Source organism: Bubalus bubalis, chromosome 6 (genome assembly GCF_019923935.1).
Source record: "Bubalus bubalis isolate 160015118507 breed Murrah chromosome 6, NDDB_SH_1, whole genome shotgun sequence".
In the NCBI taxonomy this organism is placed as follows: domain Eukaryota; kingdom Metazoa; phylum Chordata; class Mammalia; order Artiodactyla; family Bovidae; genus Bubalus; species Bubalus bubalis.
In genome coordinates, this window is record NC_059162.1 from 119,620,206 (window position 1) to 119,633,247 (window position 13,042).

General features: G+C 60.5%; 1 protein-coding gene across 1 annotated transcript in view; it reads left to right on the forward strand.

The window, feature by feature from the left end:
- Positions 1-13,042, forward strand: part of CROCC2 (ciliary rootlet coiled-coil, rootletin family member 2) — a 65,714-nt gene that overhangs the window by 20,978 nt on the left and 31,694 nt on the right. Inside the window, 11 exon segments of the mRNA XM_045166228.1 lie at positions 255-355; positions 800-997; positions 1,381-1,477; positions 1,558-1,650; positions 1,789-1,977; positions 2,230-2,420; positions 4,340-4,522; positions 4,933-5,077; positions 5,510-5,656; positions 5,864-6,094; positions 10,313-10,506. Coding sequence (XP_045022163.1) covers positions 255-355; positions 800-997; positions 1,381-1,477; positions 1,558-1,650; positions 1,789-1,977; positions 2,230-2,420; positions 4,340-4,522; positions 4,933-5,077; positions 5,510-5,656; positions 5,864-6,094; positions 10,313-10,506 — 1,769 coding nt within the window.

The window sequence follows — 13,042 nt, forward strand, 5'->3', positions numbered from 1 at the left end:
TGCCTTCACCCCCAGGGGGACCAGGCTGAGGGGGTCCTGGCTCTGGAGCTGGGGGCGCTCACCCCTACAGCCTCTGGGAGGGGAGCCAAGCGCTGTCCCAGATAGGGGGCAGTCTGATTGTTGGAGAGGAGAAGGGGCCACAGAGGCTGATGACGAGGTCTGCTCCCCACCCCCGGTGCCAGAGGAGTGGTGTGGGGGTGAATGGGGTCGCAGGCCCCCCACCCCTCAGCCTGGCCTCCGCCTCTTGCCTGCAGGCCGGGCGCGCCCGCTCGGGGCAGCCCCAGGACGCCCTCCTGCAGAGGCAGGTCACCGCGCTCCAGGGACGCCTGGCCGAGCTGCGTGCAGCCACTGAGAAGTGCGTGCCCACCTGCTGGCCCAAAGGGGACAGAGGGCACCCTGGAGGAGGTGGCCGAGTACACAGGGCGGGTCAGGCGGGGGGCCAGGTGGCATGAGCGGGCAGGCCAGTTAGGGAGCCACCATCAGCAGCAGCGGGCGGACCTGCATGGAGCTTGGTCCTGGCCAGGCACCTCACCCTTGGTGACTGCCAGGACCTGTCTGTCGTGGGCCCTTGAGGCTCAGACGGTCCAAGTCCCGCTCCAGGCAGACAGCCCGTCCTGTGCATCCTGGCCCAGCCCCGGCCCAGCCCTGCCCCGGCTGTGATGCCACCTGTGGGTCCTCTGCTGAGGTGGGCAGACCGCTGTCCTGAGACCAGACCCCGCCTGTCCCAGCCAGCGTGGAGCCCCCAGGCTGAGCCCACAGACACTCCTGAGGCTCAGCCGGGTGCGCCCTGGTCTCGCAGGGGCCTCGCTGACCTGCGGGCGGACGTGGCCAGGATGGCCCGGCGCCTGCACACGGCCTGCCTGAACCTCAGCTCCAACCTGCGGCTGACGGCCGGCAGTGCGGCCGCCGCCCTGGAGCAGCAGCTGCGGGACAAGGTGCGGGAGATGCTGCGGCTGCAGGGCTGCTGGGCCGCGGAGAAGGCGGCGCTCCAGGCCAGGTGTGTGGGCGCCCAGGGCTCTGGGTCTAGGGGGCCCAAGGGTGGCCGGGGCCAGAGAAGAAGCTGGAAGGAAAGACAGTAAACCGTCAGAGGTGCTGCAGTCGCAGGGAGGGGCAGGGGGGGCAGGGAAGCCACCACGGGGCTGGCGAGCTGAGTCCGGGTCATGGCGGGAGCTCGATGCTGAACTCGGGATCTACACTGACCCCCGAGACAATGGGATCCGCTGAAGTTTCTAGAGCAGGAGAGGGGCGTCTGACCGCAGTGGGGATCAGAGGCGGCCAACAGCACTATGGAGGAGGCAGACAGAGCCAGACTCCCAGGCCCCCAGTGCCCTGGGCTCTGATCTCCGCCTGGACAGCCCTGCCCCACCCCGCTGTCCCCAGACTCGCAGAGCAGACACTGCTGGTGGAGAAGCTCACCGAGCAAAACACGAGCAAGGAGAGAGCCATCTCTTCCCTGAGAATGGACGTGCAGAGACTGGTGCGCGGCTGGGAGAGGGTGGCTGGTGTGTGGGGACCTGGGCCTCGCTGAGCAGCCTCCCCCACCCCCCATCCCTCCAGGAGTCCCAGCATGGCGGCGGAGGCCCGACAGCCCCAGAGGACTCGAGGGCGGAGGTGGAGACCCTGCGGCTTCTCTTGGACAGCATCACACAGGTGCAGGCCCAGCTGGGTCCTTCCCACATGGGCAGCCGACGGGCTGCAGGGCCCCTGCAGTTCAGGCTGGCCTGGGAGATGGTCTGGCAGGACCCGTATGACCTCAGCCCTTAGCTCCATCCTCTCTGCTCCCTGAAGGTGGCCCAGGCAGATGCGGGGAGTGAGGAGCTGGCAAGGAGCAGTGATGCTGAAGGCGAGGGGGTGCAGGGCCAACGGAGGAGCCCCCTGCACCCTGGGAACTCCCTGAGGGCTGAGTCCCTGGCCACCCCGGACTCAGCACTGTGGGCTGTGCGGGCGGCCATTCAGAGGTGGCGGCAGCGGGAGCAGGTAGGCAAAAGCCTGCCAGGCTGAGAAGGGCCGCTATGGGCCTGCCCGTGGACCGCAGGAGGCTGACGCCCCAGGAGGCTGACCTCCCAGGAGGCTGACTCCCCAGGAGGCTGACACCCCAGGAGGCTGGCCCTGCAGTGCATCTCTGGTCGGAACTGCGTCCTTTCTCTGGGAGTAGGGGCCCCGGCTGGCTTCTGTGTTCAGAGGCCTGGCCAGGCCGCAGGGATTCACCACACCCCCACTCCCGGGCAGGAGCTGCGCCAGCAGCTGGAGTCGTCCGAGGCGAGGGCCACGGGGCTCCAGGAGCAGCTGTCTGAGAGCCAGCGGGAGCTGCAGGCCTCAAGAAGCCTCCTGCAGGAGGAGCGCCAGGACCTCCGGGGCAAGCTGCAGGCACAGAACAGGGAGGCACAGTGGAGCCGCGTGACCAGCGAGCTCCTGGGGAGGTGAGGCTGGCGGGCAGGGCCACCTCCTCCACAAGGCCCTCCAGTAGAAGCTCCTGGGGAGGTGAGGCAGGTGAACAGGGTCACCTCCTCCACAAGGCCCTCTGGGAGAAGCTCCTGGGGAGGGGAGGTGAGCAGGCAGGTCAAGCCCCTGGGGAGGTGAGGCCGACGGGCAGACCCACAACCTCCATGAGGCCCTCTAGGAGAAGTTCCTGGGGAGGTGAGGCTGGCGGGGGGTAGGGCCACCTCCTCCACGAGGCCCTCTGGGAGAACAAACTACTGGGGAGGTGAGGCCGACGGGCAGGGCCACCACCTCCATGAGGCCCTCTAGAAGTTCATGGGGAGGTGAGGCTGGTGGGGGGCAGGGCCACCTCCTCCATGAGGCCCTGTGGGAGAACAAGCTCCTGGGGAGGTGAGGCAGGCAGGCAGGGCCACCTCTTCCATGAGGCCCTCCAGGAGCAGAAGTGAAAACATCCAGATGGAGGCTGCCTCCCTCCCCTCTTCACCCCGAAGCCCTGCCTGCACTGAGCACCCCTCTTCCTGCTCTGGGCCCATCCAGAATGCGTCCAGGACTCACCTTCCCAAAGCCCAGGCTGAGCACGAGCCCTGGCCCTCGGCTCGCCTCCCAGACGCCCTTCCTGGGACCAGGCTGTGTTCTGCCCCGCTGCCCCATTCCCATTGCTGAGAGTCCTCCAGGGGTCTGGGCCATCCCTCACAGGTGGTCCACGGACCCCCAGTTCCCTGCCGGCCCTCCTGGCGTGTCCCGTGGGTCTGGCGTCTCCTGGTGCACCTGGCCAGGAGGCTGTCTGGATGCTTCTGTGCACGTCTGACTGCCCTGGGGCGGGTGGTGGTGAGGGGTGGGAAGAGAACCCCTGGCATCGGTAGCCCTGGGCTTCCCAGACCCCCATGCGCCTGAGCTGGAGTGTGGGGTGGGAACGTGCTGGCAGCCCAGGAAGGCTTCCTGCAGGAGGCAGCCATAAGGGATGGATGGACAGCCAGTGCTTCCCCTCGCTCACCCGGGGGTCGGGCCTGCAGGTCCCTCGGGGCTACCCCTTCTCTGGAGGGCTCGACAGTACACTCAGTGCTGGGACAGGGGGTCCAAGGGAAGATTAGACCCAGTCCTGCTCATGCACAGGCCGTGGGCAGAGACAGGAGCAGGCAGGTTAGGCCTGGCAGGAATGGGGGAGTCCGCGAGGTCTCAGGAGGGCCTTCCGGTAGGGGCGATGGGCGGAGGCGGGGTGTGGGGTGGGCAGGCAGGGCCACCTCAGCCTGCTGAGTGCAGCGGTCACTGGGGCGGGGCCACGGGGGGCTGTTCGCCGGGACACTGCCTTCCCACAAGTGGCTAGACCGCAGCGTCCTGAGGTCTGGGCGGGACAGACCCAGCGGTCCCTCAACATGGGGATGAGAGGCTGAGTCAGGAGGCGTTTGGGGCCTCAGGACTCGGTGCTTTGGGGCCCGGCGGGGTAGGCAACAGCTGAGATCCAGTCCTGGCTGGCGGGTGACCTGCAGAGGGGACCTTGGGGTTGGGTGGGGGTCAGCGGTGAGCTCAGCTCTGATGAGGGTGCGGGTCTCCAGGGTCGGCTGTCAGGGCGGGTGAGCAGCACCTGGAGATGTGGGGGCCCCTGGCAGGCCGGGGTTCCCTCCTTCGCACAGGGTCTCGCCAGCCTGGCTGGGCTTAGTGCATGGGGGCAGCGGCCCGAGCTTAGGGACGCCCCAGGGTTGGCCCTCCGGGTTTACAGGCTCCCGCAAGGCCCACACCCGGGAGCCACCTGCCTGGACAGACCAGCTGGGGGTGGTCTGCAGGTGTCCCTGAGCCCGGCCCAAGCGGCCTCCACGGCCCCCTTGCCCTGTTCGCCCCCCAGGCGCTGGGCAGAGGTGCGAATGTGCCCAGGACCCCCAGCCTCAGCCTCGCCTCCTTCCAGAGAGAAGGCGGCTCTCGAGGAGACGGTTGAGGAGCTAAGGGGGGAGGCAGCCACGTCCCACGCTGAGAAGCAGAGCCTGGAGGCCAGGAACGCAGAGCTGCAGAGGAGCCTCCGGCAGTGCACAGAGCAGAAGGAAGCGCTGGAGCGGCAGGGCGAGCGCGGCCGGAGGGCGCTAGAGAGCAGGTGGGCCTCCAGCAGGCGTCTCGGCCCCTGGGCCCCGCGTCCCCCCACCCCCGGGACCAGCCTCATCAGGGGGTGCTAGTGAGACCGCAGACCCTCTCACACTGACCACCGCCTACCGCCTTCACACCCCACCCCAAGTCCAGCCAGTGCCAGACCCCCCACCTCGGGCAAACCCACCCCAATCCCTGGGCCCCGCTGGGGTGGGCCCCAGCATGGGTGCCCTCTCCTGGCCCAGGCTGTCACCCAGGTCCGGGCAGCTACTCCAGGCCTGCAGGGGACCCGTGCTTCTCCAGGGCCCTGGGCCTTGGGGGCAGCCTCAGGCGGTCACCCTGACTGCGGGCCCCACGAGGTGGCCCGGCTCTCATCCTGAGGTGGCCTTATGCCCTCTGCCCTCTGTTTCTGGGTCTCAGTCAAGGGCGCCTGGAGCAGCTGGAGGGCACGGTCTCGGGGCTCAAGACGGAGCTGGTGTCAGCCCAGGAGGCGCTGGACTCAGCGCGGCTGCAGAGGGACATCCTGGAGAGCGAGAGGGAGGGTCTGCATGGCGCCCTGGCCCGGGTGCGCCCCCAGCCGCCCTGCCCCGCCCCTCTCCTCATTGGCCTGGGCTCACAGGCTATCCCCCAGCCCCAGCCTCAGTGGTGTCCCCCCACCACCCCGCCTCACCCTGTCCTCCCTGGCCCCAGCCTCAGGGTGGCCTCCTTGGTCCCCGACCAGTGTGCCCTGGCCCATCACCCTGAGTGCTGGCCACAGCTGCTCTTGGGGGACCCTCCCTGGGCTGCCCGCTTGCCTCCCCTGGCTGCAGCCTTGGACCCAGGGGCTGCCATCCACCCCCGGGGCCTCGCCACTGCGGGACCGCTTCCAGGCCCCCCCGGAGCTCCAGCTTGCATGCCTCCATGATGCACAGCTCGCTCCCCACCCCACCGCAGCTCCCCCAGATCTAGAACCCATCCTAGCTTCCCTGCTGGGTGACCTCTGCCCTCCCCGCCCTAGGCCGAGTCCAGCAAAGCTGACCTGGAACTGCTCGTGAGCCGGCTCAAGGCAGAGGGAGTGGAGCAGAGGGATTCCCTGGCCAAGATGGCTGCTGTGATGGAGGCGCTGGCTCAGGACAAAGGCTCCCTGAACCACCTCGTCCTGCAGGTGAGACGAGAGCCCAGGGGGACGACCTCTCCCAGGTCCCGCTTCCCCAGAGCAGCCGTGAGCCCCAGCCCAGTCCCGGCCCCCCGAGCTCAGGGCTCCCCTTTCGTCCATCCTCCTCCCCACCGTCTCCACTCCTGGACTTGGGGGCAAGGGCACGTGGGGCTTGGGTCTGCACACGGACCACCCCCCATCCCCCCCACCCGGCAGCTGGAGCAGGAGCGGGATGAGCTGCGGACGCAGCAGCAGACGCTGGCGCAGGGGCAGGCGGGCACCCGGGAGCAGCTGGCGCAGGCCGAGCGGCAGGTGGAGCTCCTGCGGGCCGAGAGGAGGGGCCTGCAGCGGGCCTGCGGGCGGCTGGAGGAGCGGCTGGAGCGGCTGGAGGGTCAGGCGGCCCAACTCCGGCGAGAACGGGCCCAGTTGCAGGAGCAGGTGGGCCAGGTGAGGGGGTCATGGGGTTCCCAGTCCCCAGCCCCATCCGGCAGGGCCGCCCCTGCCTCTGGGGTGGACGGGCACACACGGATTTAGAGGCCACGCTGGCCCTCGGACGTCGGCGCCGGTGCTTTCTAACCTCAGGCTGCCCAACTTGGCTGATTCGAAGCCGGCTTCCCGGTGTGGGAGGCAGGAGATGGGGATGCGGCACACAGAAAGGACGTCTACGTCAGGCCTGGGCCCAGCACCCAGGGGCTGGGTCCCCCCTGCTCAGAGGGTCGGAGGCCTCGGGCCCAGCGATACTCACACACTCTAGGGAAAGGCTCCCCTGCCCCTCCATTGTCTTGTCTGTCTCCTTCCTGGGCCACGTCCACACAACAGAGCTGCCCAGTCACATGCTAACAGCCGCATCCGTGCATCCATTCCCAAATCTGCCGACGTGGATCTTCCGTGGGGGTGGTCAGACTCCGTAGCATAAGGCACTGCGGCCCGTTTGCTCTCTTCTGACTCCAGCCTTGGCGGTGCACGTGGAAACCCGTCCCTGCAGAGTCCTGGGCCCCTGTGGCATTCAGACTTCATGGCCGGTCACCTTCGGGACTCAGGCTAGCCTCTTCCTGTTTCTCAGACTCTGTCCTGTCCTTTCCCTGTTTTGGTTGACACATCACTACCTTCAGTAAAGCCAGTGCCCAGCTCAGCGGTGAGCCCTGGTGTGGCCAGCACCGTGGTCAGGATGCAGAGTGTCTGCAGCAGCCCAGCAAGCGCCCCGGTGGCATGGCCGCCCAGGCGTCCTCTGCCCTGACCTCGCCACTGTGGACTGGCTTCACCAGCTTCAGATACTGCATATGGAGTCGTGGGGTGCAGACACTTTGCAGCCCAGCTTCTCACCCTCAACACGACGTCTTTGAGTCATCTCTGTTGTTAGGTGGCAAAAGCTCCTGCTCTTGACAGCTCAGTGATAGTCCGTCGTGTGGATAAATTACATCTTTTACCCATTTACCCACTGCTGGATTTTTAGGTTTCCGATTTGGAGGTGGACAAGACTGCCAGAATCATGCGTGTACAAATCTATACGGATATTGTCATTTCTCTTGAGTAAATACCTGAGAGTGAACTGTGGGGTCACGGGGTAGATGTTCTCGAACATTAAAGAATCTGCCAAGCAGTTTTCCCAAGTGGTTGTATCATCCCACTTGCCAGCAGTGTGGGCGGCTTCCGGCTGCTGCTCAGCCTGGTCAGCGTTTGGCATCACCCACTTGCCACTCTCAGTGTGTGGGGTTACTTGCCTTTGTGGTTTTGTTGGCCATTTTCTGATGATAAAAGGCATTGAGCACATTTTCATGTGCTTATTAAACATTTGTATCCCTTATCTTGTCAAGTGTCTGTTCAGGTCTATTGTCTACTTTTATTGGGCTCTCCCATTTTGGTTACGGGTTTCTAGTTCACGTATCTTGGGTACAAACACTTTGTCAGACAGATGTTCTCACGTTTGTGTGATTTGTGTATACATTTTGTTGCCAACATTTTTGATGGACAGGAAAGTTTAACATTGGCAATATTCAGTTTAGCAGATTTTTTAAAAATTTATGGTTAGTATTTTCTAGGTGTTGTCTGAGAAATGTTTGCCCAGCCCAAGGACAAGACAGTATCCGATGTGTTTCCCTCCAGTTCTTAGGTCTGTGATCCACTTAAAGCTGGTTTTTCTGTACAGCAGAGCCTCTCACAGCATGCTCCTCAGACCAGCAGCATCAGTCATCACTTGAGAACTTGCTTAACATGCAGATTCTCAGCTGCCCTCCCAAAACCTACTGAATCTGAAACTCTGTGGATGGGGCCAAAACTCTGGATTTTAATCATCCGTCCTCGTGATTCTGATGTACATGAAGGTGTGAAAACTGTGGGTGTGTGGTGTGAAACAGGAACTGAGGTCCTTTACTGTTTACATTAATATCCCGTTGTTTCAGCACCAATTTTTAAAAGACTTTCCTTTCTTCTTGGATGATCTTGGCAACTTGTTAAAAATAAACTGATCATATGTGTGCGTGTATGTGCCCTGATCATATTGTTGATCTGTGCAGACTGATCGATTCGTTCATCCTTTCACCAAACCTGCTACAGTAACCTGCATTACTGTAGCTTTCTAATATCTTGTAATGAAGTGATGTTGAGCATTCCCATCTAATCCTTCTTTTCAAGATTGTTTGGTTATTTACATTTCAGAATCAGATTTGTCAATTTCTACACCCAGAAAAACCTGGTAGAACTTTGCCTGGGATTTTGTTGAATTTACAGCTCAGTTTGAGAAGAGTGGACATCTTAACTGTACCCAGCTGTCTATCCATGAACATGGTACATCTCTCCGTTTTTTCCTTACTTAATTCCTCTCAGCTGTGTTTTGTAGTTTTCAGTGTAGAGGTCTTACACATCTTTGATTAAACTAATTCCTGGATTTGATATTATGCCTTGCTGTTACCATTTCATTTTTCTATGTCCATTACTAGTATATAGAAATATGATCTCATATATTAACTTTTGGATCAGGCAACCCTGACAGACAGACTGATAAGCACCGGGATTTTACATGCACATCGTCACGCTATCTGTCAATAACAGCGGTTTTACTTCCTTTCTGGTCTCAGTGACTTTCGTCTCATCCCTTAATTCACTGGCTAAAGACCTACAGAAAAAAGTTGAAAAAAAGTGGTGGGCGTGGCCAGCTTTCTGTTAATGCCAAACCCGACTGGAGAAAGCATGTCACCGTTAAGTATGATGCAGTCCACAGGTCTTTCATAGATGCCTCTTATCAGATTGAGGAAGTGCTCTTTCATTCCTGGCATGCTGAGATTTTTTTCTAACGATGGATGGGTTTTGAATCCCATTAAATGTGTTCCCTGACTCTGTTAAGAGGATCATGTTGTGGTTCTCATTGTTAAGCATCCGGTTCTGTGGTGAAGGCCCACACTTTGCCGCCCATCTTCTTGAACGTGCTAATCACAGCTGTGTTCAAGTCCGTGTTTGATAACTTCAGTATCTGGGAGCCAGATGGGCAGGGAGGCGCGTGTGTCTGTTTTATCTTACATGCAGCTTTTTGCCGAGTGATTATACCCCTGACACACCTGGTTGTGTTGAACAAAAGCCATGTATTAAATATAAAAAACTGTAGGGATAATTTCAGGATCTCGATGATGCTGTTCTTCTAGGGAAGACTGCCTTTTGGTTCTGGCAGGCAGTGGAGGCAGATCACTGTAATCCATGCCTGAGATGATTCAAACCTGATCTTCATGTTCTGGAAAGTTAGAAGAGGAAAAGCGTCAGTGGCTCGGTCTTGTCTGACTCTTTGCAACCCGGTGGATTGTAGCCCACCAGGCTCCTCTGTCCATGGAATTCTCCAGGCAAGGATCCTGGAGTGGGTAGTCATTCCCTTCTCCAGGGGACTTTCCCAGCCTAGGGATGGAGCCTGGGTCCTGCATTGCAGGCAGATGCTTTACCATCTGAGCCTCCAGGGGAGCCGGGTTTGGGGGAGTGTCTATTCTGCTTCACCAGCACTACGAGGACGAAGCCCTCCTGTGATTACAGCTGGAAACTTGGATGCTTATCAGGACCCTCTGCTCTGAGGTCTGTAAGCCCGAGTTCTTATACTCCTAAAGACACAGGACTGCTAGAAGCTCTCCCTGGCTTCTCAGCTCTTCAGCCCAGACTTAAATCCGCACATGCTCTAAGGAGAGAAGAGATGCTGAGTGGTGGCCTCCTCCTCTGCCTCCCTTTCCTCTGAGATTTTGGCTCCTTCAGTCTCAGCTCCTGGGCAGCTCTCTGAGGCCCTATTCGGACTCCTGTGACAGATTTTGTCCAGACTTTTGTGATGCTCCTGCTGGAGGTGTTAGTCTGCAACAACCTGGTCTTCTGTGACCTTCTTCACATTTCTGTGCAATGTCTCCCAGCCCCGGAAACTTGTGGCCCAGCAAAGGTTGCTGTTTAGATTGACAGCTGGGTCCCACCAGGCGATGCTCAACCCAGTAATTTCTCCATCGTGGTTTCAGGGCTGGAGGCCCCTCTGCTGTGAAGACACACGTGCACGGGGGGTCCTCTACGTCTCCTGGCCATGCTCCTCCTCCACTCTTTCCTCTGTTGCTATTCTGAAGGAAACCACTTTTTCCAAAGTCCTTCTCCCTCGAGAGGCCCCTCGTAACCCTCCCACTCTCTCTGCTGGACTTTCCCCTCCTCCTCCTCTAGGTCACATGCAAGAAACAGGCCCTGGAGAAGCAGCTGGCCCAAAGCCTGCAGGACCAGGAGGCCCAGATGGCCGCCCTCCAGAGGGCCCTGCAGGAGAAGGAGGCTTTGTCTGAAGAGCGAGTCCAGCTGCTGGCCAAGCAGGAGGCCCTGGAGAAGCAAGGTCAGCTCATGGCCGAGGAGGCAGCCGATCTCAGGTACCTGGGGACCTACCGGCAAGTGTTCATGTGGCCTTGACCTCCAGGAGCCCATGTAGTGAGGATGGGCGGTCACTCAGTGACTGCGGGGGCAGAGCAAGTGTGTGTACATGGGAGAGAGGCTCTAAGTGAGGGGCAAACACAGTGCCTGAGGACTCAAGGAGCCCCTGGAAGAGGTACATGTGCCTAGGACAGCCTTCCTGAGAGACGGGGCTGCGCTGGCCAGGTGGCAGGCAGCAGAAACCCATCTCAGACCAGCAGAAAGATGGGGAAAGTCTTGCTCATGGACCTGAGCAGTACTGGGTATGCACGGCTTCAGGCAAGGCTGGATCCATACACTCCCACGGTACCCTCAACTGCCCGCCTCTCCCCTGTCATTCTTGGGCAGGCTCAAGGTGAAAGCGGGCAAGATGGCCAGCAGACACAGAGCCATTGATGTCCTTGAGTGGATCCTGGGAGCCACAGGGCTCAGACGGGCAGCCTGTGGCCCTGCGCTTATTCCTGGAGCCTGGGTGGCAGCAGCTTCAGGGAGCCATGAGGCTGGGGGGGTTGGTAAACCCTGAGACCGTCGGGGCCACTGCCAGGAGAGCTGAGACAGACACTCGTAGGCAAGAAGGGGTGCCCTGCAGACTGTTGCCTGGTGAACTGAGCTGGCCTGTGACCTCTGACGACATCCACAGGTCATGGCTTTCTGCACCTTGCGCCCGCCTAAGGAACATCCAAGTATTTTTGTAGGAAGAGTTCCTCCCAGAATTCCAGAACTAGAGGCTGTGAGGAAACTTAGAGCCCGCGGTCCTTGAACTTCGTCATGGAAGAAAGAGGGAAGGAAGAGGGAAGACTCCCTCCCAATGCAACTGTGGGCACAGACTGCAGCAGGAAGCCTGACGAGGTCTCTGTGGGTGGGCAGCAGCAGGGGGCCCCAGGCTCTGCCCCCGGCCCCCTCCCAGGCCCCACTGGCACTCAGGGCAGGGGTCGGGGGCCTCTTTCCTCCCGCCATCATTTGCTGCCCAGCTCACAGGCCCTGGTCAGAGGATCCTCCCGTGACTCACCCGTGACCACTGGGCCCAGGGTCTCTGTACACGGTGGTCCTGCAGACCCCAGACAGAGTCACATGCCCACTATACAGCGTTTCCCAGTGACCAGTCTGAGCCTCTGCTGACAAGGTGCTCGACGTGACTTGCTTCTCCTAATGAGTGAGGACCCTGGGTTTTGAGGTCGTCTGGCCCCCAGTCCCAGGCCCTGGCAAGGCTGCAGCGCCAGGGACCCCTCTTAGTTCTCAGGCTTCAGCGAGATGGACCGGGTCCTCACCCGCACCCCCACGCCCTTGCTGGTGGTGCCAGCTGCCTTCCAGGAGGTGGGATGAGGGAGAGACTGGACTCGTTCTCAGAGTCTCTGCCTCTGGGTTACCATTCAGTGTCTGACCCACACAGGCCACGACCCCAGAGGGGACCAGGCGGGCGCCTGGGAGAAAGTGGGTGTGAGGCAGACAGAAAACTGGGAAGAGCCCTCCAGGCAGAGTACACAGGCACACGGAAGTGGGGAGTGGAGAACGCGTGGGAGCTTAGATGGTGGGGACCTGGGGGGTGGGTATCAGAGGAGCGAGGCTCCTGGGCTCTGCAGACACCAGGGCGCCCTGGGAGGTGCTGACACGCCCCACCCCGACGCTAGAGCAGCCATGTGCAGGGCCCGAGGGAGGCTTCGGGGGCCGGATGGGCAGGCTAGGCAAGGCCCTCTGCGCCCGCAGCGCTCCCTGGCCCGCCGGCCTGTCTGGGGCTGGGCGTGGGCTGTGTCTTCACGCGGCGTCTGTGCTGAGTGTTTGTGGAGTACCCTTGTTGCCTGGTCAGTGGACTTTTTTCACCGTGCATCAGGGCAAGACACAGCACATAACCATCAATATGAACGCGAGCTCACTCTCTGGCTGGTGACTGATGGACTCGCTGCCGGAGAGGCGAGTCCTGCCATCACCCTCCCCAGAAGCGGGAGCTGCTGAGTCGCGCGTTCATCCCAGGCATTTTCTGACTGGCCGTGTCTGTGCCCAGACTCAGAGGCAGCTTCACCCCAGGGATGGTGCTGCACGTGTTCTGCACTGGAGGCTGCTTCTCAGGGCGGGCAGAGAGTTTCCTCACCATCATTAGCAGCAGACAAGATGCACTGGGTTTCTGAAATGTTCTCGCGTTGACGCTGAGCCTGATTCAGGCCCTGTCTGAGGCTACAGGCAGTGTCCTGGGCTGCGTCATCGGTTCACGTGTATTTCTAAAGCGCTGACCCTAGAACTGGAATTGCTGGTCCAAAGAAAGATATACACAGTTTATGCTTTAGTCCCCGTCTGCCAAAGTGGCCCTTGCACCCCTGCCAACAAGAGATGTGATCACTATTTTCAGCTTTGCTAATGTGATGCATGATGGATGAAACAGCACAGGTGAAATCTGAACCCCCTTGAGGACTAGTGAGTTTCATGTGTTTATTCACCATTCTTGTTTTCTTTGTGAATAACAGGCATTATTCTCATTTTTCTGTAGGATAGGATAAGCCACTT